We start from the raw sequence: 23,525 nt of genomic DNA on the forward strand, positions 1-23,525 counted from the left end.
TTAGATCATTGTTTTTCAAGTCAGCAACCACACCCACGTGAGCACAAACATTGTGACAACGTGATGGAACCGTCCTCCAAAGAAAGGGCATAAAAGGACTGCTAATGAAGTTTTCATTAGACCAAAACATGCCGGCTTGCTGCCGGTGTGTAGAGTGGTTCTAGCTAGACCCTGAATAATCAACCATAGAAACCAGAAAACGTGCAGCGGTGGCTACACGTTGAAATGGTTGCAATTTAAATATAGACCAGTACATTGCCGGGTTGCTACTGGTGTGTAAAATGGTTTAAAACTGCTAGACCAGTATACGTGCAGAGTGAGCTGAATACGTGACAAATGGTCTAAAACTACAAGACCCCTCTGAAACTCGACGAGTAAAGAAGACTAGACTAAGACACGTGCCGCCTGCAGCTCTGCATGTAAAGTAGTCTAGAACTTTGACCAAAGACACCAGAAAGATCTTTTCAAACAATCTTTGGAACATCTGATATATCCATTCTAACGAACACTTGCCTGAACAAAGAAAGCCTACTTCTACAACTGAGGACATTGTGACCTCTGGTGGACAACCAGAGACTTACACAATCAGAGACGTCTGTCGAACTACTCTCCACAGACATACACGCGTAAATATATATATATATACATTGCAATTATTCTTCAATGAGCGGTCATTCATATGCAAAGTATTCATATTCCCATGAGCATAGCTTCCACATGTATGTACAATAAGTTGACTCTGTCTCTCCCTCTCCTTACATGCCCCTCCCTTTTCATTGTGTACCAAGCCATCATATCGGGTTAGTCCACTAGGGACTTTTCATTACATTATGTTTGTAATCAACATATAATCTATCCTGAGTGTGTGTTTATGTATTTCTGTGTGATTATTTAGTTAGTTAGGTAATAAATAATTAATCCAATGTGTATCGCCGAATCATCATTTAGACTAGGGTGCAGATTTGAAGTCAACAATGTTCAGAATGAGACTGATACGAGGTAAAAAATAATGAATGGATAACTAATAGGATAACGATATATTCAGAGTTAATTCGGAAAACGGTAACTTATTAAAACAAACTTTTTCCGTGGTGCCCCAAGATTGCTAATGAGTTAATTGTTCCATGATTAATTTAAATCTCATAATAATTAAAAACAATAGTTAATTGATTTGATAAAATAACAGTCATCACATTAATGGTAGTCACAAGCTAGAATATAATTACATAATGATACACCTCTAACAGGTGAGTAACTGGGTTATACTAGAGATATACCTCTAACAGGTGAGTAACTGGGTTATACTAGAGATATACCTCTAACAGGTGAGTAACTGGGTTATACTAGAGATATACCTCTAACAGGTGAGTAACTGGGTTATACTAGAGATATACCTCTAACAGGTGAGTAACTGGGTTATACTAGAGATATACCTCTAACAGGTGAGTAACTGGGTTATACTAGAGATATACCTCTAACAGGTGAGTAACTGGGTTATACTAGAGATATACCTCTAACAGGTGAGTAACCGGGTTATACTGGTTCTCTCTCCCACACATGCCAGGCCCCGAGGTCAACATCAGATTCCCGCTACTGTAATGCTCTCTGCATTTCCCCCTGCTATGTCTGACCAGCTCTAACCTGCTGCGGCTAATGGGAGAGAGAGGAGGAATTACTGGATAGTTCTCTGCTGTTACAGGCGTACTGTTTTAGTTCCATGAGCCACGAGGTATGACACCAACTCTTCAGGAAAACGATCAGAACAAGGCTGAAGACATGGAGCATGGTACAGGAGATGTTAAGAAGAGAGGGTAAGGTTTCTGAACTATGATAAATTGCTTTTTTAGGGATATTTCGTTCTCTTCTGTCGCTCTCTCTCTCTCTCTCTCTCTCTGTCCACCTCTATCTCGCCGTCTCCCTCGATCTGTAACTCTACAGTAGCCATACGTACTGTTTCTTGGTGGGGACCAGGAATCCCACCATCTCCATGGCCTGATGAAGCCTCTTGAACTCACGCCTGAGGTCCTCAGCATCTTCTAAATTAAAGTCCTCCTGCAAAGTGATACAGAGCAAGAGAGAGAAAGAGAGAGTGTGAGAGAGAAATAGAGAGAGAGGAGAGCATGTGTGAGTGAGAGAAAAAGAGAGAGAGGAGAGCGTGTGTGAGTTAGAGAAAAAGAGAGAGAGGAGAGAGTGTGTTAGTGAGAGAAAGAGAGAGGAGAGAGAGTGTGTCTGTGACTGACAGTGTACCTGTTGGAGGTGTGTTGTTTTCAGGCTCAGTGTGTGTCTGGGTTTCCATTGGTGTGCATAACCCATTAGGACAGGGGTTCCCAAACTGTTTTAGTCCACAACCCCATTTTGATATCTGAACATTCTCATGACCCCAACCATGTGAAAAAAAAGTATGTATTTACAGCCAAATGTTTCCTTGTTTTATTTGGGGCTATGGCAGTCAATTGCAAAACATTTTAACAAAACATTCTATATATATTTATACTCCGGACTTCGACATTGCTTATCCTAATATTTCTATATTTCTTAATTCCATTATTTTACTTTTAGATTTGTGTTTGTTGTTGTGAATTGTTAGATATTACTGCACTGTTGGACCTAGGAACACAAGCGTTTCACTAGATATTACTGCACTGTTGGACCTAGGAACACAAGCGTTTGCTACACCCGCAATAACATCTGCTAAATATGTGTATGCGACCAATAAAATTAGATTTGATAGTAAAAGTATTTCTGATTGTCTTTTCAACTCACCATCACATACTTTTAATGTGGGGTTATGACAGTCAATTGCAAATTAGACGGACATAATGCCTCTTTCAAAACAACTGAAAAATCAGAAATCAAAACGCAAATGTCTCAACTGGCCAAATGCAGAGCGCCAGATTCAAATACAATACTATACAATTCAAACTTCCATTAAATCACACATGTAAGATACTCAATTAAAGCTACACTCGTTGTGAATCCAGACAACATGTGTAACGATTCTCTTTGTGTGAAGGAGAGTCGGACCAAAATACAGCGTTGTGATGATTCATGTTATTTTAATAAAGGAAGAGACTACATGAAGAGACTTTCCCACCTGAAGATCACTGACATCATGATTTCATCTTGTTTTTTTCCCCGAGCTCTCAGTTGCCTTGAAAGCACGTTTTCCTCACCCCCACTAATGAGATGGGTGTGTTTGATGCATGTCGAGTCGGAGCTTCTCAAAATCAGGTGGCGTGGTCAACAGTGTGCACCTCATCTCTGCCTAGTTACATTTAAAAAATATATATCTATCGTCACTTCCAACCAGGATGGATATTTGGTTTCAATGCAGACGAGAGCACTTCTGAATCCAGCTTCACACAGACATGAGCTGGCGAAGGTGACCATGAGTTTTACTGCTCTGAGGGAGACTTGAGTCAGGAACCAAAACTCTTCCGTAGAAAGAAACTAGAATGCCCACTCTAGTCACACCCCGACCTAACCAAAATAGAGAATGAAGGATCTCTAAGGTCAGGGCGTGACAAATAGGGAAGTAAATGGGAGAATTTTATTTGCCAAAATGATATAATTTCTCCTGCCTATACATAAATAAAAACAAATATTAAAATAGTTCACCAAAAAGCTGAGCCTAGACTTTCCTTGGCTCATAGCGCTCTAGCAACTCCGTGTGGTGGACCGGGTTGACCTCAGTCGTCAGTTGAACGATGTTTCCTCCGACACATTGGTGCGGCTGGCTTCCGGGTTAAGCCGGCGGGTGTTAAGAAGCGCGGTCTGGCGGGACACATATCGGAGGACGCATGACTCGACCTTCACCTCCCGAGCCCGTTGGGGAGTTGCAGCGATGAGACACGATCGAAATTGGGGAGAAAAAGGAGGTAAAAAAAATAAAAAAAATAACTATAGTTCCTCACAGTTAGCTATTTGAAAAATCTTTCCAACAATCTCCCCTCGATAATCACCTATTCTCAGTGTGAAAGAGCAATGGAAGTTATAGGCCTACTGCTTCATTGGCCTATTGGATGAGTTCCAGTCGCTCACTTCTTTCAGTGGTGGAAAAAGTACCAAATTTTAAGTAAAAGAAAAGTAGAAAAGTAAAATATCAAAAGTGAAAGTCACCCAGTAAAGTATAAATCATTTCAAATTCTCCTTATATTAAGCTAACTAGGCGGTACCATTTTCTTCTTCTTAAAAACAAGGGACGCACTCCAACATAATTTACAAACGAAGTGTTTAGTGAGTCCTCCAGATCAGAGGCAGTAGGGATGGCCAGGGATGTTCTCTGTTTAGTGAGCCCTCCAGATCAGAGGCAGTAGGGATGACCAGGGATGTTCTCTGTTTAGTGAGCCCTCCAGATCAGAGGCAGTAGGGATGACCAGGGATGTTCTCTGTTTAGTGAGTCCTCCAGATCAGAGGCAGTAGGGATGGCCAGGGATGTTCTCTGTTTAGTGAGTCCTCCAGATCAGAGGCAGTAGGGATGGCCAGGGATGTTCTCTGTTTAGTGAGCCCTCCAGATCAGAGGCAGTAGGGATGGCCAGGGATGTTCTCTGTTTAGTGAGTCCTCCAGATCAGAGGCAGTAGGGATGGCCAGGGATGTTCTCTGTTTAGTGAGCCCTCCAGATCAGAGGCAGTAGGGATGGCCAGGGATGTTCTCTGTTTAGTGAGTCTACCAGATCAGAGGCAGTAGGGATGACCAGGGATGTTCTCTGTTTAGTGAGCCCTCCAGATCAGAGGCAGTAGGGATGGCCAGGGATGTTCTCTGTTTAGTGAGTCCACCAGATCAGAGGCAGTAGGGATGACCAGGGATGTTCTCTGTTTAGTGAGTCCTCCAGATCAGAGGCAGTAGGGATGGCCAGGGATGTTCTCTGTTTAGTGAGTCCACCAGATCAAGAGGCAGTAGGGATGACCAGGGATGTTCTCTGTTTAGTGAGTCCACCAGATCAAGAGGCAGTAGGGATGACCAGGGATGTTCTCTGTTTAGTGAGTCCACCAGATCAGAGGCAGTAGGGATGACCAGGGATGTTCTCTGTTTAGTGAGTCCACCAGATCAGAGGCAGTAGGGATGACCAGGGATGTTCTCTGTTTAGTGAGTGCACCAGATCAGAGGCAGTAGGGATGACCAGGGATGTTCTCTGTTTAGTGAGTCCACCAGATCAGAGGCAGTAGGGATGACCAGGGATGTTCTCTCTTTAGTGAGTCCACCAGATCAGAGGCAGTAGGGATGACCTGGGATGGTCTCTGTTTAGTGAGTCCACCAGATCAGAGGCAGTAGGGATGACCAGGGATGTTCTCTGTTTAGTGAGTCCACCAGATCAGAGGCAGTAGGAATGACCTGGGATGGTCTCTGTTTAGTGAGTCCACCAGATCAGAGGCAGTAGGGATGACCAGGGATGTTCTCTCTTTAGTGAGTCCACCAGATCAGAGGCAGTAGGGATGACCAGGGATGTTCTCTCTTTAGTGAGTCCACCAGATCAGAGGCAGTAGGGATGACCAGGGATGTTCTCTCTTTAGTGAGTCCACCAGATCAGAGGCAGTAGGGATGACCAGGGATGTTCTCTCTTTAGTGAGTCCACCAGATCAGAGGCAGTAGGGAAGACCAGGGATGTTCTCTTGATAAATAAGACAATTTTCTTGTCCTGCTAAGCATTCAAAATGTAACACATACTTGTGGGTGTCAGGGAAAATGTATGGAGTAAAAAGTACATTATTTCCTTTAGGAATGTAGTGAAGTAAAAATTCAAGTTAAGTCAAGTACAGATAGCACCAAAAAAAACGACTTAAGTAGTACTTTCAAGTATTTTTTACACCAGTGAGTTCTTTAGCCAATGGATCACGGTGTATCAATGTGTCCATATGGCGGAGGCTGGGGATCTCGCATTAGCTTTTTATCATTTTAATTCCGATTTTTAAGATTAAACCACATGCCAACGATTTTGAGAAACAAACATTTTTTATTTATTTAAATGAAACTGTTACGTGAAAAACGTGCACATGAAAATCATAACTGGCACGCAGACTGGTAAAAATTAAATAAATTGTAAGCTTTTCCTCAAGCTTAAAACTCTCGCGCCACATAATGACGTCTTTATAAAATAACTACCTCCACGTTTCCATGGTGGTATTTTGCCTATAGGCTACTTTGAAGCAAGACATTCCTCATAATATGAAATAAAACAGTCAGGTTTCAAAAATACACACTTCTTGTTATCTGCACTTGAATTGTGAGGTGGTGCGCTTCAATTACCAGTTGAGAAATAAAAATAGTAGCTCTTTTTTTTAATATCATGCACCACAATTGTTTTTAAACACGCAATCGCATTTAGAATTGTTGTGCAATGAGTGGGCTTCTAAAAGCATGTTTAACTCCAGCTGCAAGAGGAGCATTAGGAGAAATCCCTCTCAAAATAAATCTCTGTATGCTGTGCGTGTGATAGTTGTGTTGGACAAATATAAAAAATACATGATGACTAACGAAAATAAACACAATTTATTTACACTATATTATCCAAATTAATGTATAGACTGATAAGCATGATGGTCGAATGTATTTCCATCGATAAATAAAACGTATTCTTTTACAATGGGATGTGTTTCACCTGGTCATTGAGGCAACAGTAACAGTTTCATTTATCAGATTTTCATTTGTTTTTGTTTTTAAAAAATAGGCCAAAAGCTGGCAAATCCCCGGTGTGTGTGTCCCTGTTGTAGGTATGCGTAGTCTTCGGGCTCAGTGTGTGTGTGTGTCCCTGTTGTAGGTATGGGTAGTCTTCGGGCTCAGTGTGTGTGTGTGTGTGTGTATGTGTGTGTCCCTGTTGTAGGTATGCGTAGTCTTCGGGCTCAGTGTGTGTGTGTGTGTGTGTGTGTGTTGTAGGTATGGGTAGTCTTCGGGCTCAGTGTGTGTGTGTATGTGTGTGTGTGTGTGTTGTAGGTATGGGTAGTCTTCGGGCTCAGTGTGTGTGTGTATGTGTGTGTGTGTGTGTGTTGTAGGTATGGGTAGTCTTCGGGCTCAGTGTGTGTGTGTGTATGTGTGTGTGTGTGTGTGTGTGTGTGTGTTGTAGGTATGGGTAGTCTTCGGGCTCAGTGTGTGTGTGTATGTGTGTGTGTGTGTGTGTGTGTGTTGTAGGTATGGGTAGTCTTCGGGCTCAGTGTGTGTGTGTGTGTGTGTGTGTGTGTGTGTGTGTGTGTGTGTGTGTGTGTTGTAGGTATGGGTAGTCTTCGGGCTCAGTGTGTGTGTGTGTGTGTGTGTGTGTGTGTGTGTGTGTGTGTGTGTGTGTGTCTGTTGTAGGTATGCGTAGTCTTCAGGCTCAGTGTGTGTGTGTGTGTGTGTGTGTGTGTGTGTGTGTGTGTGTGTGTGTTTACCTGTTGTAGGTATGCGTAGTCTTCGGGCTCAGTGTGTGTGTGTGTGTGTGTGTGTGTGTGTGTATGTGTGTGTCCCTGTTGTAGGTATGTGTAGTCTTCGGGCTCAGTGTGTGTGTGTGTGTGTGTATGTGTATGTGTGTGTGTGTGTGTTGTAGGTATGCGTAGTCTTCGGGCTCAGTGTGTGTGTATTAACTCTCTTTATTTCAAGTTAAACCTGGTGTGAAGTGTGTGTGTGTGTGTGTGTGTTTACCTGTTGTAGGTATGCGTAGTCTTCAGGATGCAGCAGACTGAACTCTCTCTGCTCCTCCTTGGACGCTCCCACCAGCAGGTAGTAGAACACGTGGTAGTTCCTAAAGGTCAAGGGTCAGAGGTTAAACTCTACTTGTAGAGAGGACCAGGGAAAACTACAGGCCTCAGGTTACAGACTCGTAGTCAGGTAATGTAGTCAGGAACAACTTAGGGTTCCAGTCGTAGACTGTTAATCATTAGTGTCTAGCTAGTGTATGAAATCAGTAATAACTAACTGGTTGAAATGGGAGTGATTGGTTATTTGTCAACTTGACAACTACTTACACCAGCATTTACAAACCCTTTATAAAGCATACTTTAAATGTAGTTAACCTTAAAATGTTACCTACATTTTTATTTTTACATTATTATTATACATTTTCTTCAGCGTGCGAGTAATTCTGTCTAGACTAATATTTGTTCAGCGGCTGTTAAATGGGATCTGTACAACAGTGCTTTTATTACTACCTTCTACCTGATGGTTTGGATTAAAGTCTACAGCTGCTGTTAAATGGGATCTGTACAACAGTGCTTTTATTTCTACCTTCTACCTGATGGTTTGGATTCATGTCTACAGCTGCTGTTAAATGGGATCTGTACAACAGTGCTTTTATTACTACCTTCTACCTGATGGTTTGGATTCAAGTCTACAGCTGCTGTTAAATGGGATCTGTACAACATTGCTTTTATTTCTACCTTCTACCTGATGGTTTGGATTCATGTCTACAGCTGCTGTTAAATGGGATCTGTACAACAGTGATTTTATTTCTACCTTCTACCTGATGGTTTGGATTCAAGTCTACTTGGCTTTCTTATTAAGTGAAGCTTCACACCAGGTTTAACTTGAAATAAAGAGAGTTAATAGTATAACCAAATCCCCTATTTAGGCACTGCAGTCACAGGAGAGCATGCTGTGTGTTCGGCATGCTGTGTGTTCGGCATGCTGTGACGTGTTCAGAGAATAGCAGATACTAACTATGACAAATGAAAAAGCTGCTGTACAAAAATCATGGTCTGAGATTGAGTCAAAACGGGACATTTCCTGAAATTCCAGTTCATAAGAAACTGAGTCGTCCTGTTACGTGCTAGTTCCTGATTCACTAGGAGTACGAGTCAAGATAAGAAACTGAGTCATCCTGTTACGTGCTAGTTCCTGATTCACTAGGAGTACGAGTCAAGATAAGAAACTGAGTCGTCCTGTTACGTGCTAGTTCCTGATTCACTAGGAGTACGAGTCAAGATAAGAAACTGAGTCGTCCTGTTACGTGCTAGTTCCTGGTTCACTAGGAGTACGAGTCAAGATAAGAAACTGAGTCATCCTGTTACGTGCTAGTTCCTGATTCACTAGGAGTACGAGTCAAGATAAGAAACTGAGTCGTCCTGTTACGTGCTTGTTCCTGATTCACTAGGAGTACGAGTCAAGATAAGAAACTGAGTCGTCCTGTTACGTGCTAGTTCCTGATTCACTAGGAGTACGAGTCAAGATAAGAAACTGAGTCGTCCTGTTACGTGCTAGTTCCTGGTTCACTAGGAGTACGAGTCAAGATAAGAAACTGAGTCGTCCTGTTACGTGCTAGTTCCTGATTCACTAGGAGTACGAGTCAAGATAAGAAACTGAGTCGTCCTGTTACGTGCTAGTTCCTGATTCACTAGGAGTACGAGTCAAGATAAGAAACTGAGTCGTCCTGTTACGTGCTAGTTCCTGATTCACTAGGAGTACGAGTCAAGATAAGAAACTGAGTCGTCCTGGACGTGCTAGTTCCTGATTCACTAGGAGTACGAGTCAAGATAAGAAACTGAGTCGTCCTGTTACGTGCTAGTTCCTGGTTCACTAGGAGTACGAGTCAAGATAAGAAACTGAGTCGTCCTGTTACGTGCTAGTTCCTGGTTCACTAGGAGTACGAGTCAAGATAAGAAACTGAGTCGTCCTGGATGTGCTAGTTCCTGGTTCACTAGGAGTACGAGTCAAGATAAGAAACTGAGTCGTCCTGGACGTGCTAGTTCCTGATTCACTAGGAGTACAAGTCAAGATAAGAAACTGAGTCATCCTGTTACGTGCTTGTTCCTGATTCACTAGGAGTACGAGTCAAGATAAGAAACTGAGTCGTCCTGTTACGTGCTTGTTCCTGATTCACTAGGAGTACGAGTCAAGATAAGAAACTGAGTCGTCCTGTTACGTGCTAGTTCCTGATTCACTAGGAGTACGAGTCAAGATAAGAAACTGAGTCGTCCTGTTACGTGCTAGTTCCTGATTCACTATGAGTACGAGTCAAGATAAGAAACTGAGTCATCCTGTTACGTGCTTGTTCCTGATTCACTAGGAGTACGAGTCAAGATAAGAAACTGAGTCGTCCTGTTACGTGCTTGTTCCTGATTCACTAGGAGTACGAGCCAAGATAAGAAACTGAGTCGTCCTGTTACGTGCTAGTTCCTGATTCACTAGGAGTACGAGTCAAGATAAGAAACTGAGTCGTCCCGTTACGTGCTAGTTCCTGATTCACTATGAGTACGAGTCAAGATAAGAAACTGAGTCGTCCTGTTACGTGCTAGTTCCTGATTCACTACGAGTACGAGTCAAGATAAGAAACTGAGTCGTCCTGTTACGTGCTAGTTCCTGATTCACTATGAGTACGAGTCAAGATAAGAAACTGAGTCATCCTGTTACGTGCTTGTTCCTGATTCACTAGGAGTACGAGTCAAGATAAGAAACTGAGTCGTCCTGTTACGTGCTTGTTCCTGATTCACTAGGAGTACGAGTCAAGATAAGAAACTGAGTCGTCCTGTTACGTGCTAGTTCCTGATTCACTAGGAGTACGAGTCAAGATAAGAAACTGAGTCGTCCTGGATGTGCTAGTTCCTGATTCACTAGGAGTACGAGTCAAGATAAGAAACTGAGTTGTTCTGGACGTGCTAGTTCCTGATTCACTAGGAGTACGAGTCAAGATAGAGAACTGAGTCGTCCTGGATGTGCTAGTTCCTGGTTCACTATGAGTACGAGTCAAGATAAGAAACTGAGTCGTTCTGGACGTGCTAGTTCCTGATTCACTACGAGTACGAGTCAAGATAAGAAACTGAGTCGTCCTGTTACGTGCTAGTTCCTGATTCACTATGAGTACGAGTCAAGATAAGAAACTGAGTCATCCTGTTACGTGCTTGTTCCTGATTCACTAGGAGTACGAGTCAAGATAAGAAACTGAGTCGTCCTGTTACGTGCTTGTTCCTGATTCACTAGGAGTACGAGTCAAGATAAGAAACTGAGTCGTCCTGTTACGTGCTAGTTCCTGATTCACTAGGAGTACGAGTCAAGATAAGAAACTGAGTCGTCCTGGATGTGCTAGTTCCTGATTCACTAGGAGTACGAGTCAAGATAAGAAACTGAGTTGTTCTGGACGTGCTAGTTCCTGATTCACTAGGAGTACGAGTCAAGATAGAGAACTGAGTCGTCCTGGATGTGCTAGTTCCTGGTTCACTATGAGTACGAGTCAAGATAAGAAACTGAGTCGTTCTGGACGTGCTAGTTCCTGATTCACTATGAGTACGAGTCAAGATAAGAAATCAACTCTGGCTTTCGCACAATTGATTCATTTACGTCAATAGTGTGGAAATATGGGTCAGGTCCGTGTGTGAGTGAGATCTCTGCTCTGCCATCCATACCTCTCACTCCGATCTCTAAACACTAGCCGACACTTCTCCAGGAAATACTTCTCTACCACCGCCCTGCAAAGGAAACAGATAATCAATACAAAATACAAGCAAATAATCAATACAAAATACAAAACAGATAATCAATACAAAATACAAAACAGATAATCAATACAAAATACAAAACAGATAATCAATACAAAATACAAAACAGATAATCAATACAAAATACAAAACAGATAATCAATACAAAATACAAACATCTGACAGAAATGTGATTTGTCCACAAATTCTTGATATTTGTAGTTATGTCTGCTTACTAAAATCAAGCCAAATGGTTGTGCTGTAAAATGAAATTAAAGGTTGCGACAGCAGCAATGTACTAGACAAAGTCCCCTGTGTTCATGGTGACACTGACAGCAAGGAACTACACAAATAAACCAATTAATTACAGATAGATTCAATTTTTTGCCAGAAACCCACCAATTAAAATGTGGTTGACCCTTGATGAGGAAACGCCATAAATATAGCCTGCTCCCAAGATCTATTTGTGCTATTGACAACTCAATTGCAGTCACTGTCAAGTCAAACATGCTGTTTGGCTTGGTAACTCCATAGCGAGTTGTCCAAGAGAGCAGAAATAGACTGGGTGCCGGTCTATCTAAAACAAACCAATGCACTGAATAAAAAGTGATAGATAGTTTGTTTTCTGTGATCTTGCTGCTTCATGCCAAGTCATACAAAGACAGATTCTCCTATATGGTATTCAGTATGTGTAGATAACGTGATAACACTGCCTCACCCTCTCACCACCCCACTCTCCAGATAGTTGACCTGGATAAACTTCCCAAAGCGACTGGAGTGGTTGTTCTGAGCCGTCTTAGCGTTGCCAAACGCCTGTTCAGAAACAGAGAGACACAGAGAGAGAGAGACAGAGACAGAGAGAGACAGAGACAGAGAGAGAGACACAGAGAGCGAGAGAGACACAGAGAGCGAGAGAGACAGACAGAGAGAGAGAGAGACACACACACAGGGAGAGAGAGGGGATTATTATGTACTGTTCGATAACCCTCAACAGTACCTCACCAGTTTGAGTAACTAGAATTGCCTGACTGATACAAAACATTCCAATTATGTGCTGCTGAGAAAGACATGAACTTAAAAGATAAAGGGGTTGTACACAGTAAATTGTATGCTAAGATGACCCAACAGGCAGGCTATCTTATTTCCAGATACTCCTACACTATGCTACTGTGATTAGGTCCACTAGATGAGCAACATGTTACTGTGATTAGGTCCACTAGATGAGCAACATGTTACTGTGATTAGGTCCACTAGATGAGCAACATTTTACTGTGATTAGGTCCACTAGATGAGCAACATGTTACTGTGATTAGGTTCACTAGATGAGCAACATGTGGTTTTGGGAGGGATCTTATGACAAGCCACAGAAGGTCTGAAGTGTTGACACCATCATGACATTCTGAGAAGGACTGATTTCACGATTACATGCACACAGTCAGAGTCAATAGCCTGATTGATAACAGCGTTGTGTAGGCATATTGTAGGAAACGCACCAGTGACTGAGAATGAAACTAAAACTCAGCTTCAGACACCCACACACCACTGTGCTCTGTTTTTCTCTGGTTAATAGATACATTAAAGACAGCACAATGATCGACTAATAACATGACACAGTTGAGTGACCAAACCAGGGTCGTTTTTAGGACACTGAAGTTTGAGCCAGCGGTTGGACTTTAATAGTGAGCAGGTATACGATGTAGCTTTTTCTTGCCCAGAGTGAGCCTTTTAATTTGCAGTGAGGAAAAAGCCGTCGAAACCTTGTTCAAAATGAAAACCCATGTTCAATAAGTGCCTGTTAACCCGGCAGACGACAGATCTGTTCCCCATCTGTCCAACCCGCAGAGACTTCTTAAACCAATTCCCATCATGCATCAGCCAATGAGAACAAGCCAATTTACATCCTGTTCAATTATCAATCACAAGGCATGAAATACCAGTTCAAAGAAAAAAGATCCATCCAAAACCACTCATTCATATAATTTAGTGTTACATAAAAAATGTTAGAACAATAACAAATGTTTAATTATGTCGTTATAATAAAGTTGTTAGCAACATGTAAAAATGGTGGAAATCTGTTGCAGCTCAAGTCGACTACAAAACCCACAATGCAATGCTCTATGGGCTTCCTGGCTAGCGAGCTACACACAATAATACTAAAGTCAACATCAGTAATATGAAGTAGCTAGAAAGCTGTAAAAATCGCCTAAACAAACTATCAGGAGTCTACAATCTCACCATTCGATGTGCCTCACAGAGTGGAGTCTGACATTTACAACGGTTACCATGCAATGCACCCTGGACTGAAGAGGCAGACAAATAAGAGAAATGTGTTCGGCCCTCTGTTAAATAAAAAATAAAAACATTTCACGAGGTAGGAATATATAAACAAAACATGATCAATGGCTCAGTGGAGAGAAGAAAACCTCCAGCATTATGACTTGGCCAGTATTGAAATCTGACATGATCATTTTTCTGCATTTTAAAAGTCGTATTCCTCTTAATTTCCAGTGTAGTGAGCAGCGTTTTCGCAATGCTACTGTCACGAGCCGGCTCAAAGCCCGTAACAAGAGGGAGACAACGTTGAGATAAGTAACAAATATATATATTTATTAAATAAAGCTAACTAAATACAACATACAATGGTGTGTGTAATCAGTAATCAGTAGTGTAAGTGAGTGTTTTGCATGAATGTGATAATGACGAAAGATGCCAAAGCAAACAACCAAAAAAACACCAAGAAACACAACAAAATATGTAAAAGTGTCTGCATGGAGAGTCTCCTCCGTGAATGGGGAAGTGGTGTATTTATCCTGAGAGACACCGGGCCCAGGTGTGTCTGCATGGAGAGAGTCTCCTCCATGAATGGGGAAGTGGTGTATTTATCCTGAGAGACACCGGGCCCAGGTGTGTCTGCATGGAGAGAGTCTCCTCTATGAATGGGGAAGTGGTGTATTTATCCTGAGACACACCGGGCCCAGGTGTGTCTGCATGGAGAGAGTCTCCTCCATGAATGGGGAAGTGGTGTATTTATCCTGAGAGACACCGGGCCCAGGTGTGTCTGCATGGAGAGAGTCTCCTCCATGAATGGGGAAGTGGTGTATTTATCCTGAGAGACACCGGGCCCAGGTGTGTCTGCATGGAGAGAGTCTCCTCCATGAATGGGGAAGTGGTGTATTTATCCTGAGAGACACCGGGCCCAGGTGTGTCTGCATGGAGAGAGTCTCCTCCATGAATGGGGAAGTGGTGTATTTATCCTGAGAGACACCGGGCCCAGGTGTGTCTGCATGGAGAGAGTCTCCTCCATGAATGGGGAAGTGGTGTATTTGTCCTGAGAGACACCGGGCCCAGGTGTGTCTGCATGGAGAGAGTCTCCTCCATGAATGGGGAAGTGGTGTATTTATCCTGAGAGACACCGGGCCCAGGTGTGTCTGCATGGAGAGAGTCTCCTCCATGAATGGGGAAGTGGTGTATTTGTCCTGGGAGACACCGGGCCCAGGTGTGTCTGCATGGAGAGAGTCTCCTCCATGAATGGGGAAGTGGTGTATTTATCCTGAGAGACACCGGGCCCAGGTGTGTCTGCATGGAGAGAGTCTCCTCCATGAATGGGGAAGTGGTGTATTTATCCTGAGAGACACCGGGCCCAGGTGTGTCTGCATGGAGAGAGTCTCCTCCATGAATGGGGAAGTGGTGTATTTATCCTGAGAGACACCGGGCCCAGGTGTGTCTGCATGGAGAGAGTCTCCTCCATGAATGGGGAAGTGGTGTATTTATCCTGAGAGACACCGGGCCCAGGTGTGTCTGCATGGAGAGAGTCTCCTCCATGAATGGGGAAGTGGTGTATTTATCCTGAGAGACACCGGGCCCAGGTGTGTCTGCATGGAGAGAGTCTCCTCCATGAATGGGGAAGTGGTGTATTTATCCTGAGAGACACCGGGCCCAGGTGTGTCTGCATGGAGAGAGTCTCCTCCATGAATGGGGAAGTGGTGTATTTATCCTGAGAGACACCGGGCCCAGGTGTGTCTGCATGGAGAGAGTCTCCTCCATGAATGGGGAAGTGGTGTATTTATCCTGAGAGACACCGGGCCCAGGTGTGTCTGCATGGAGAGAGTCTCCTCCATGAATGGGGAAGTGGTGTATTTATCCTGAGAGACACCGGGCCCAGGTGTGTCTGCATGGAGAGAGTCTCCTCCATGAATGGGGAAGTGGTGTATTTATCCTGAGAGACACCGGGCCCAGGTGTGTCTGCATGGAGAGAGTCTCCTCCATGAATGGGGAAGTGGTGTATTTATCCTGAGAGACACCGGGCCCAGGTGTGTCTGCATGGAGAGAGTCTCCTCCATGAATGGGGAAGTGGTGTATTTATCCTGAGAGACACCGGGCCCAGGTGTGTCTGCATGGAGAGAGTCTCCTCCATGAATGGGGAAGTGGTGTATTTATCCTGAGAGACACCGGGCCCAGGTGTGTCTGCATGGAGAGAGTCTCCTCCATGAATGGGGAAGTGGTGTATTTATCCTGAGAGACACCGGGCCCAGGTGTGTCTGCATGGAGAGAGTCTCCTCCATGAATGGGGAAGTGGTGTATTTATCCTGGGACACACCGGGCCCAGGTGTTTCCCATGTAGCTGACGACCCTCCCAACTCCGCCCACCGGTATCCTAATAAGGAAACAAGTACAAAGAGAGAATACGGCAGACAGAGGGGGAGGGTCGTCACACAACGTCATTCCGGACTCATTTCTTCCTGCTGGAACGGCAATAGCTCAGATACACAAAACATGAATGGCAATAGCTCAGATACACAAAACATGAAATGACCCTGGGAAAAAAAAAATATATATATATATAAATAAATTGAATAAAAATCGGTAGAACATCGATCAGAGATGCACAAAAACAATATAAAAACAAACATTCAAAATGAGTGAATCTCTACTTTAATAAAGTTATACGTATTCTCCTAGCACACACTTCAATACTTTAGAGCAGGGTTCTCCAACTGGCGGCCTGCGGGCTGAATTCGGCATGCGGGTGGTATTATTTGGCGGACATTTTTTTATTGACGGACATAAAAAGACTGTAAAAACACCAGAAAATCAGCTCCAAGTGATTTACATTTTGGAAATCTGTTCCAAAGTATTCCCATGCATATTAGGAGAGATGTATTTGTTCGTATACAAAGTTTGAAAGAAAGAGCCCTGTCATTTCAAACCTAAGTCCTCTAGCTTCACAATGAGATAGGGTGCAGGCCAGGCAGCAGGCTGTTAGCCAGCCCACCAGTTTAGTGGAGTCTGCCCCTGGCACAGTCAGTGTAGATAGCTCAGTTTTCCACCATTGAGACCATGTCTGTGCCTCGATCTAGGTTGGGCAAAACTAAACATGGTGGTGTTCGCCTTAGCAATCTCTGTGGAAGAGATTGTGATAATATCTCACATATTGCAAAATAGGGTTATTTAATGTTAGAACCCTCACTTCCAAGGAAGCGAATGAACAAATCACTGATCATAATCTTGATGTGATTGGACTGAAACATGGTGTAAGCCTGATGAATTTACTGAGGTATAAGTATGCCTCTCCTCCAGAAGTGTACAAACTCAGTATGCAGTCCAACCTGCCTCACAACCAAAGACCACGTGTAACCATGCTTTCCCAGGACCTCCACATCCGGCTTCTTCACCGGCGGGATCGTCTGATACCAGCCACCCAGACAGCTGTTGAAACAGACAACACTTTCTGCCTATAATAAAGCCCTTTTGTGGGGAAAAATCTATTGTGACTGGCTGGGTCCTGGCTCCCCAGTGAATGGGCCTGTCTCCCCAGTGAATGGGCCTGTCTCCCCAGTGAATGGGCCTGTCTCCCCAGTGAATGGGCCTGTCTCCCCAGTGAATGGGCCTGTCTCCCCAGTGGATGGGCCTGGCTCCCCAGTGGATGGGCCTGTCTCCCCAGTGGATGGGCCTGTCTCCCCAGTGGATGGGCCTGGCTCCCCAGTGGATGGGCCTGGCTCCCCAGTGGATGGGCCTGGCTCCCCAGTGGATGGGCCTGGCTCCCCAGTGGATGGGCCTGGCTCCCCAGTGGATGGGCCTATGCCCACCCAGGCTCACCCATGTGAAATCCATAGATTAGGGCCTCATGAATATTTAATTTGACTGATTTCCTTACAGTATATATACTGTAACTCAGAAATTGTTGCATGTTGTGTTTATATTTTGTGTTTATCAGCAAAAAAAAAGAAATGTCCTCTCACTGTCAACTGTGTTTATTTTCAGCAAACCTAACATGTGTAAATATTTGTATGACCATAACAAGATTCAACAACTGAGACAAACTGAACAAGTTCCACAGACATGTGACAAACAGAAATTGAATAATGTGTCCCTGAACAAAGGGGGGGGGGGGGGTCAAAATCAAAAGTAACAGTCAGTATCTGGTGTGGCCACCTGTCTTGCACAGAACGAGCAGTATGGCTGGTGGCATTGTTATGCTGGAGGGTCATGTCAGGATGAGCCTGCAGGAAGGGTACCACATGAGGGAGGAGGATGTCTTCCCTGTAACGCACAGCGTTGAGATTTCCTGCAATGACAACAAGCGCAGTCCGATGATGCTGTGACACATGGCCCCAGACCATGACGGACCCTCCACCTCCAAATTGATCCCGCTCCAGAGTACAGGCCTCCGTGGAACGCTCATTCCATCGACAATAAACGTGAATCCGACCATCATCCCTGGTGAGACAAAACCGCAACTCGTCAGTGAAGAGCACTTTTTGACAGTCCTGTCTGGTCCAGCGACGGTGGGTTTGTGCCCATAGGCGACGTTGTTGCCAGTGATGTCTGGTGAGTACCTGCCTTACAACAGGCCTACAAGCCCTCAGTCCAGCATCTCTTAGCCTATTTTTGATAGTCTGAGCACTGATGGAGGGATTGTGTGTTCCTGGTGTAACTCGGGCAGTTGTTGTTGCCATCCTGTACCTGTCCCGCAGGTGTGATGTTCTGATGTACCAATCCTGTGCAGGTGTTGGTACACGTGGTCTGCCACTGCGAGGACGATCAGCTGTCTGTCCCGTCTCCCTGTAGCGCTGTCTTAGACGTCTCACAGTACAGACATTGCAATGTATTTCCCTGGCCACATCTGCAGTACTCATGCTTCCTTGCAGCATGCCTAAGGCACGTTTACGCAGATGAGCAGGGACCCTGGGCATCTTTCTTTTGGTGTTTTTCCAGAGTCAGTAGAAAGGCCTCTTTAGTGTCCTAAGTTTTCATAACTGTGACCTTAAATGCCTACCGTCTGTAAAATGTTAGTGTTTTAGCGCTCGTTCCACAGGTGCATGTAGATTAAATGTTTATAGTTCATTGAACAAGCATGGGAAACAGTGTTAAAAACATTTACAATGAAGATCTATGAAGTTATTTGGATTTTTACAAATTATCTTTGAAAAGAGGGACATTTCTAAGTCCCTTCTGGGAGTTTGTAAGTCCCTTCTGGGAATATACTACTTCCATATACCCTGTACTGTTACAGGCTTTGGTTTTTCCATTTATATTGCGAGGTTGGACATTAGGTGCACTGATTGGTGTAACTTCATTAGAAAGTATGTGTTACACCTGTGCTGGCTTGTCATCTCGTTAGTCGGAAGGCATTTCACCTGTGCTGGTGTTACGTTCCCCAGCAAGGAACCAAAACAAAAGAGGAAACTAACAAAGAGTTACTAACTACAACCAAATCAAAACAGGTGGGGTTTTAGGAGGGGTTCTGAAAGACACTCTTGGGGGTGTCCACTGAAAGTTGATTAGTAATAACAACTAGGCTGCAGTCAAATGAAATAGACACATCATGACTTCTGACGAGTATACACTTGCAGGGCGAGAGAGGACAGAATTACTTGTAAACGGACTGCTCGGAAATTCGTCACTCGTTCATCCCGTGATGATTGTGTTTTCAGCCACCAGTAGCTTGTGGGTGCTTTATATGCACTACTGTCAATTATGATTGCATGTCTACTTATTAACTATAAAATTATTAATATAGGCCTACTGTATGATAGCTAGCAAATTAATTAGCTAACTAACATTAGCTTGCCTAGCTGGAACTTAACATTAGCCTGCCTAGCTGGAACTTAACATTAGCCTGCCTAGCTGGAACTTAACATTAGCCTGCCTAGCTGGAACTTAACATTAGCCTGCCTAGCTGGAACTTAACATTAGCCTGCCTAGCTGGAACTTAACATTAGCCTGCCTAGCTGGAACTTAACATTAGCCTGCCTAGCTGGAACTTATGAAGGAAAATGTTTTATTTTTTACAATTTCCAGAAGATAACCAAACAAACATCACATTTATGAGAGGTGTTTGTGGCATCATGTGCATTAGTAGCACAATTTCTAACCTTTTTACATTTGTTTTTACTTACACTTGTACGTTGACTTCTCCCTTGTTTTAAAGTTTTGGTGGATTTTTCTTAGCGGATGTACAATCATCACAAGTTGAATTATGGGGAGTTTCAGGCCCCGGAGTGAACATAATTATACACTCGCAAACTCGTCTAAAAGGGGTCTTATGTTGCAAACTTCACTTGCTAGGCTAGTCATTTGGACCGCCCTCCAAGATGGCAACGGGGATTCCCCTACAGGGCATAAGGCGAGGGTAAGTGGACAAGGGTGTGTCTTTTATGAGATTGAATTGCAGCCTGGGACTTAAGGACACCCACCATGAGCACACACAAAATTTGCCCAAAAAGAGGCAAACCAAATTTAAAGACAGGAAGCAAACCAAAAGGTGGAGTAAACAAAAACAGGGAAGAACCGATTTTTTTTAAATTTATTTTAAATTTAACAAAAAAAACATGCTTTATCAAATAGGGCGCGCCAACTAAAGGGGTTAACCTTCCACATCAAGACAACTGGAACATTGGGCCAACCACTCTTAAATAGTACTTGGGCCAGCACAGGTGAAACACCTTCTGACTAATGAGTTGGCAATCAGCAGAGGTGTAACACCTACTGTCTAACAGGGTGACGCCCAACCTCAAAATATAAATGAAAAAAACAAATTCTGTAGCAGTACCTTGAACTAACTGTTTGACAGTCAAATTTCCATCAGGAGGCGAACAGATAACCCCCTTCAATAAACAAGGAAATACAACATAATCCTGATCGACATCTATGATTAGAAGAGTAACATTTCCTGGGCGATCCACAAGGTTTTGCACTCACAAATCAGCTCCTCCAATAGATCTGCACTAAACACACACACCCACTGTACTAGAATGTACTTGTTCAATGAATAGGAATATATATATATATATATATATATATATATATATATATATTTATATCAACTTATTAGTTAGTAGTTACTGTATTTCTGACTGCTATTCTTTCTTTTTGCAACATGAAATCACTATCAGGGCCTAAACCCTAAACCCATCAACCTTTGGACCGAAGAGTTTAGCACTGGAGTTCAACACACATCTTAAAGATGATGACGTCATCATTCTGCAGGAGACATGGTGTAAGGCTGACGTTGTCACTCACTGCCCCACAGGCTACAGAGAGGTCACTGCGCCACAGGCTACAGAGAGATCACTGCGCCACAGGCTACAGAGAGGTCACTGCGCCACAGGCTACAGAGAGGTCACTGCGCCACAGGCTACAGAGAGGTCACTGCGCCACAGGCTACAGAGAGGTCACTGCCCCACAGGCTACAGAGAGATCACTGCCCCACAGGCTACAGAGAGATCACTGCCCCACAGGCTACAGAGAGGTCACTGCCCCACAGGCTACAGAGAGGTCACTGCCCCACAGGCTACAGAGAGGTCACTGCCCCACAGGCTACAGAGAGGTCACTGCCCCACAGGCTACAGAGAGGTCACTGCCCCACAGGCTACAGAGAGATCACTGCCCCACAGGCTACAGAGAGGTCACTGTCCCACAGGCTACAGAGAGGTCACTGTGCCACAGGCTACAGAGAGGTCACTGTGCCACAGGCTACAGAGAGGTCACTGTGCCACAGGCTACAGAGAGATCACTGTGCCGTCACAGAAACACAGCTCTGTCAATAGAGGCAGAGACTCTGGAGGACTGATCATTTGGTACAAATCCGAACTAAAACATCTAATTGATCCCCTCAAAATTGGCAAATATCACATTTGGTTAAAACTGAAAAAATAACTTGTATTGGCAGAAAAATGTGTGGTCCTTTGCGTGATATATATCCCCCCCCTCAGAATCCCTATATTACTCAGAGGAGATCTTCCCCACCCTTGAGGAAGAGACATGCCATTTCCAAGCCCAGGGAAATGTGCTCATCTGTGAGGACACAAACGCACGCACAGGAACACTACCTGATCTAACGACCACACAAGGGGACAGCTTTATTACAGGCCATAGTGTCTCTGTCTTCATCTCCCCATAGAAACAACAGTGACAAACCACACGAGGGGACAGCTTTATTACAGGCCATAGTTTCTCTGTCTTCGTCGTCCCCATAGAAACAACAGTGACAGCACCGTCAACAAAAACGGAAGGGATCTGTTGCAGCTCCGTAGAAACCCGGGTCTATACTTTGTCAATGGTAGGTTACGGGGGGACTCTTTGGGGAGATTCACCTACTGCTCACCTCTTGGCCACAGTACAGTAGACTATATGATCACAGACATTGACCCTTTCTCTCTCAGCTCATTCACTGTCAAGCCACTAACACCTCTGTCTGATCACAGCCAAATTACGTTGTTCCTCAAAAGAACAGACATGGAAACCACCAGTAAGCTGTACAACATCAGACATTCATACAGATGGGCCCGAAACAGCACAGAAGAATACCAGAAAGCAACCTGGAACCAAAATATCCAAACACTCTTAGATAACTGTCTGGATACCACATTCACTCACAGTAAAGAAGGCATCAATCTGGCAGAACAAAACATCAACTATATATATATATATATATATATATATATATATATATATATATATATATATATATATGGCAAAAGATACACAATTGAAATTGATTTTAAAAAATAAATAAAAAAAGACCACAGATGACAACTGGTTTGATGCAGATTGTAAAAGTATAAGGAAAACACTTAGAACACCTCCAACCAAAAGCACAGAGACCCAAATAATGGTGAATTACGCCTTCATTACTGTGAGACTTTAAAACTCTATAAAACGTAACACTCAGAACCAAAAAGCACAGTACAACAGCAAGCAGCTGACACTAATTGAGGAGTTCATAAACACACAACTTCTGGCAAAATTGGAAAAAACATTTTAGAAAATCTAAACAAGAGGAATTAGCAATACAAAATGGTGACATATGGACAACCCATTTTAAAACACTCTACAACACTGCTCAAATTCACACAAACGCAGAACAACGCCAAATTCACGAGCAGTTCAATGGGTTAGAAAAAGCTATAAAAAGACAATCAAAATCCACTGCACTCCCCAATTACTGACCAGGAGCTCAATAAGAAATCTCAGGCTCTCAAATTTAAAAAGGCATGTGGACCTGATGGCATCCTAAACGAGATGCTCAAATTCACTAGTGCAAAATTTCAATTGGCTATATTAAAACTGTTTAATTTGATCCTGAGTGTAGGTTAATTCCCTGACATCTGGGACCCCCATCTTTAAGAAGAGACAAATTTGACCCTAACAATTACAGAGGCATTTGTGTGAACAGTAACATGGGGAAGGTTTTCTGTAGTATTATAAATGTAAGAGTTCTAATCTTCCTTAATAAACACAATGTCTTGAGTAAAAGCCAAATAAGATGTATACCAAAACATCGCACAACTGATCATATTTACACCCTACACACCCTGATAGATAAACATGTCCACCAAAATAATACCAAAATATACGCTTGCTTTATCGACATCCAAAAAGTATTTGATTATATTTGGCATACAGGACTGTTCTACAAAGTTATTGAAAGTGGTGTAGGGGGTAAAACATATGACATAATTAAATCAATGTATACTGGCAATACGTGCAGCATTAAAATTGGTAAGAAAATAACAGAATTCTTTAACCAGGGGCGGGGCCTTCGCCAAGGTTGCAATCTGAGCCCTGCACTCTTCAATATTTACATTAACGAATTGGCCACTATTCTAGAAAAATCCTCAGCCCCTGGTGTTAGTCTCCATAATTCAGAG

At 43.4% G+C, this 23,525-nt stretch overlaps 1 protein-coding gene across 2 annotated transcripts in view; it reads right to left on the minus strand.

The window, feature by feature from the left end:
* Positions 1 to 23,525, minus strand: part of LOC109874786 (unconventional myosin-IXb) — an 80,187-nt gene that overhangs the window by 43,377 nt on the left and 13,285 nt on the right. For both annotated transcript variants that reach the window (XM_031810083.1, XM_031810084.1), the window contains exons 3-6: positions 12,092 to 12,186; positions 11,302 to 11,364; positions 7,610 to 7,709; positions 1,952 to 2,052 (exon numbers count right to left, since the gene is read on the minus strand). In XM_031810083.1, coding sequence (XP_031665943.1) covers positions 1,952 to 2,052; positions 7,610 to 7,709; positions 11,302 to 11,364; positions 12,092 to 12,186 — 359 coding nt within the window. The remainder of the gene's footprint in view (positions 1 to 1,951; positions 2,053 to 7,609; positions 7,710 to 11,301; positions 11,365 to 12,091; positions 12,187 to 23,525) is intronic.

This window comes from Oncorhynchus kisutch, linkage group LG30 (assembly GCF_002021735.2).
Source record: "Oncorhynchus kisutch isolate 150728-3 linkage group LG30, Okis_V2, whole genome shotgun sequence".
NCBI lineage: Eukaryota > Metazoa > Chordata > Actinopteri > Salmoniformes > Salmonidae > Oncorhynchus > Oncorhynchus kisutch.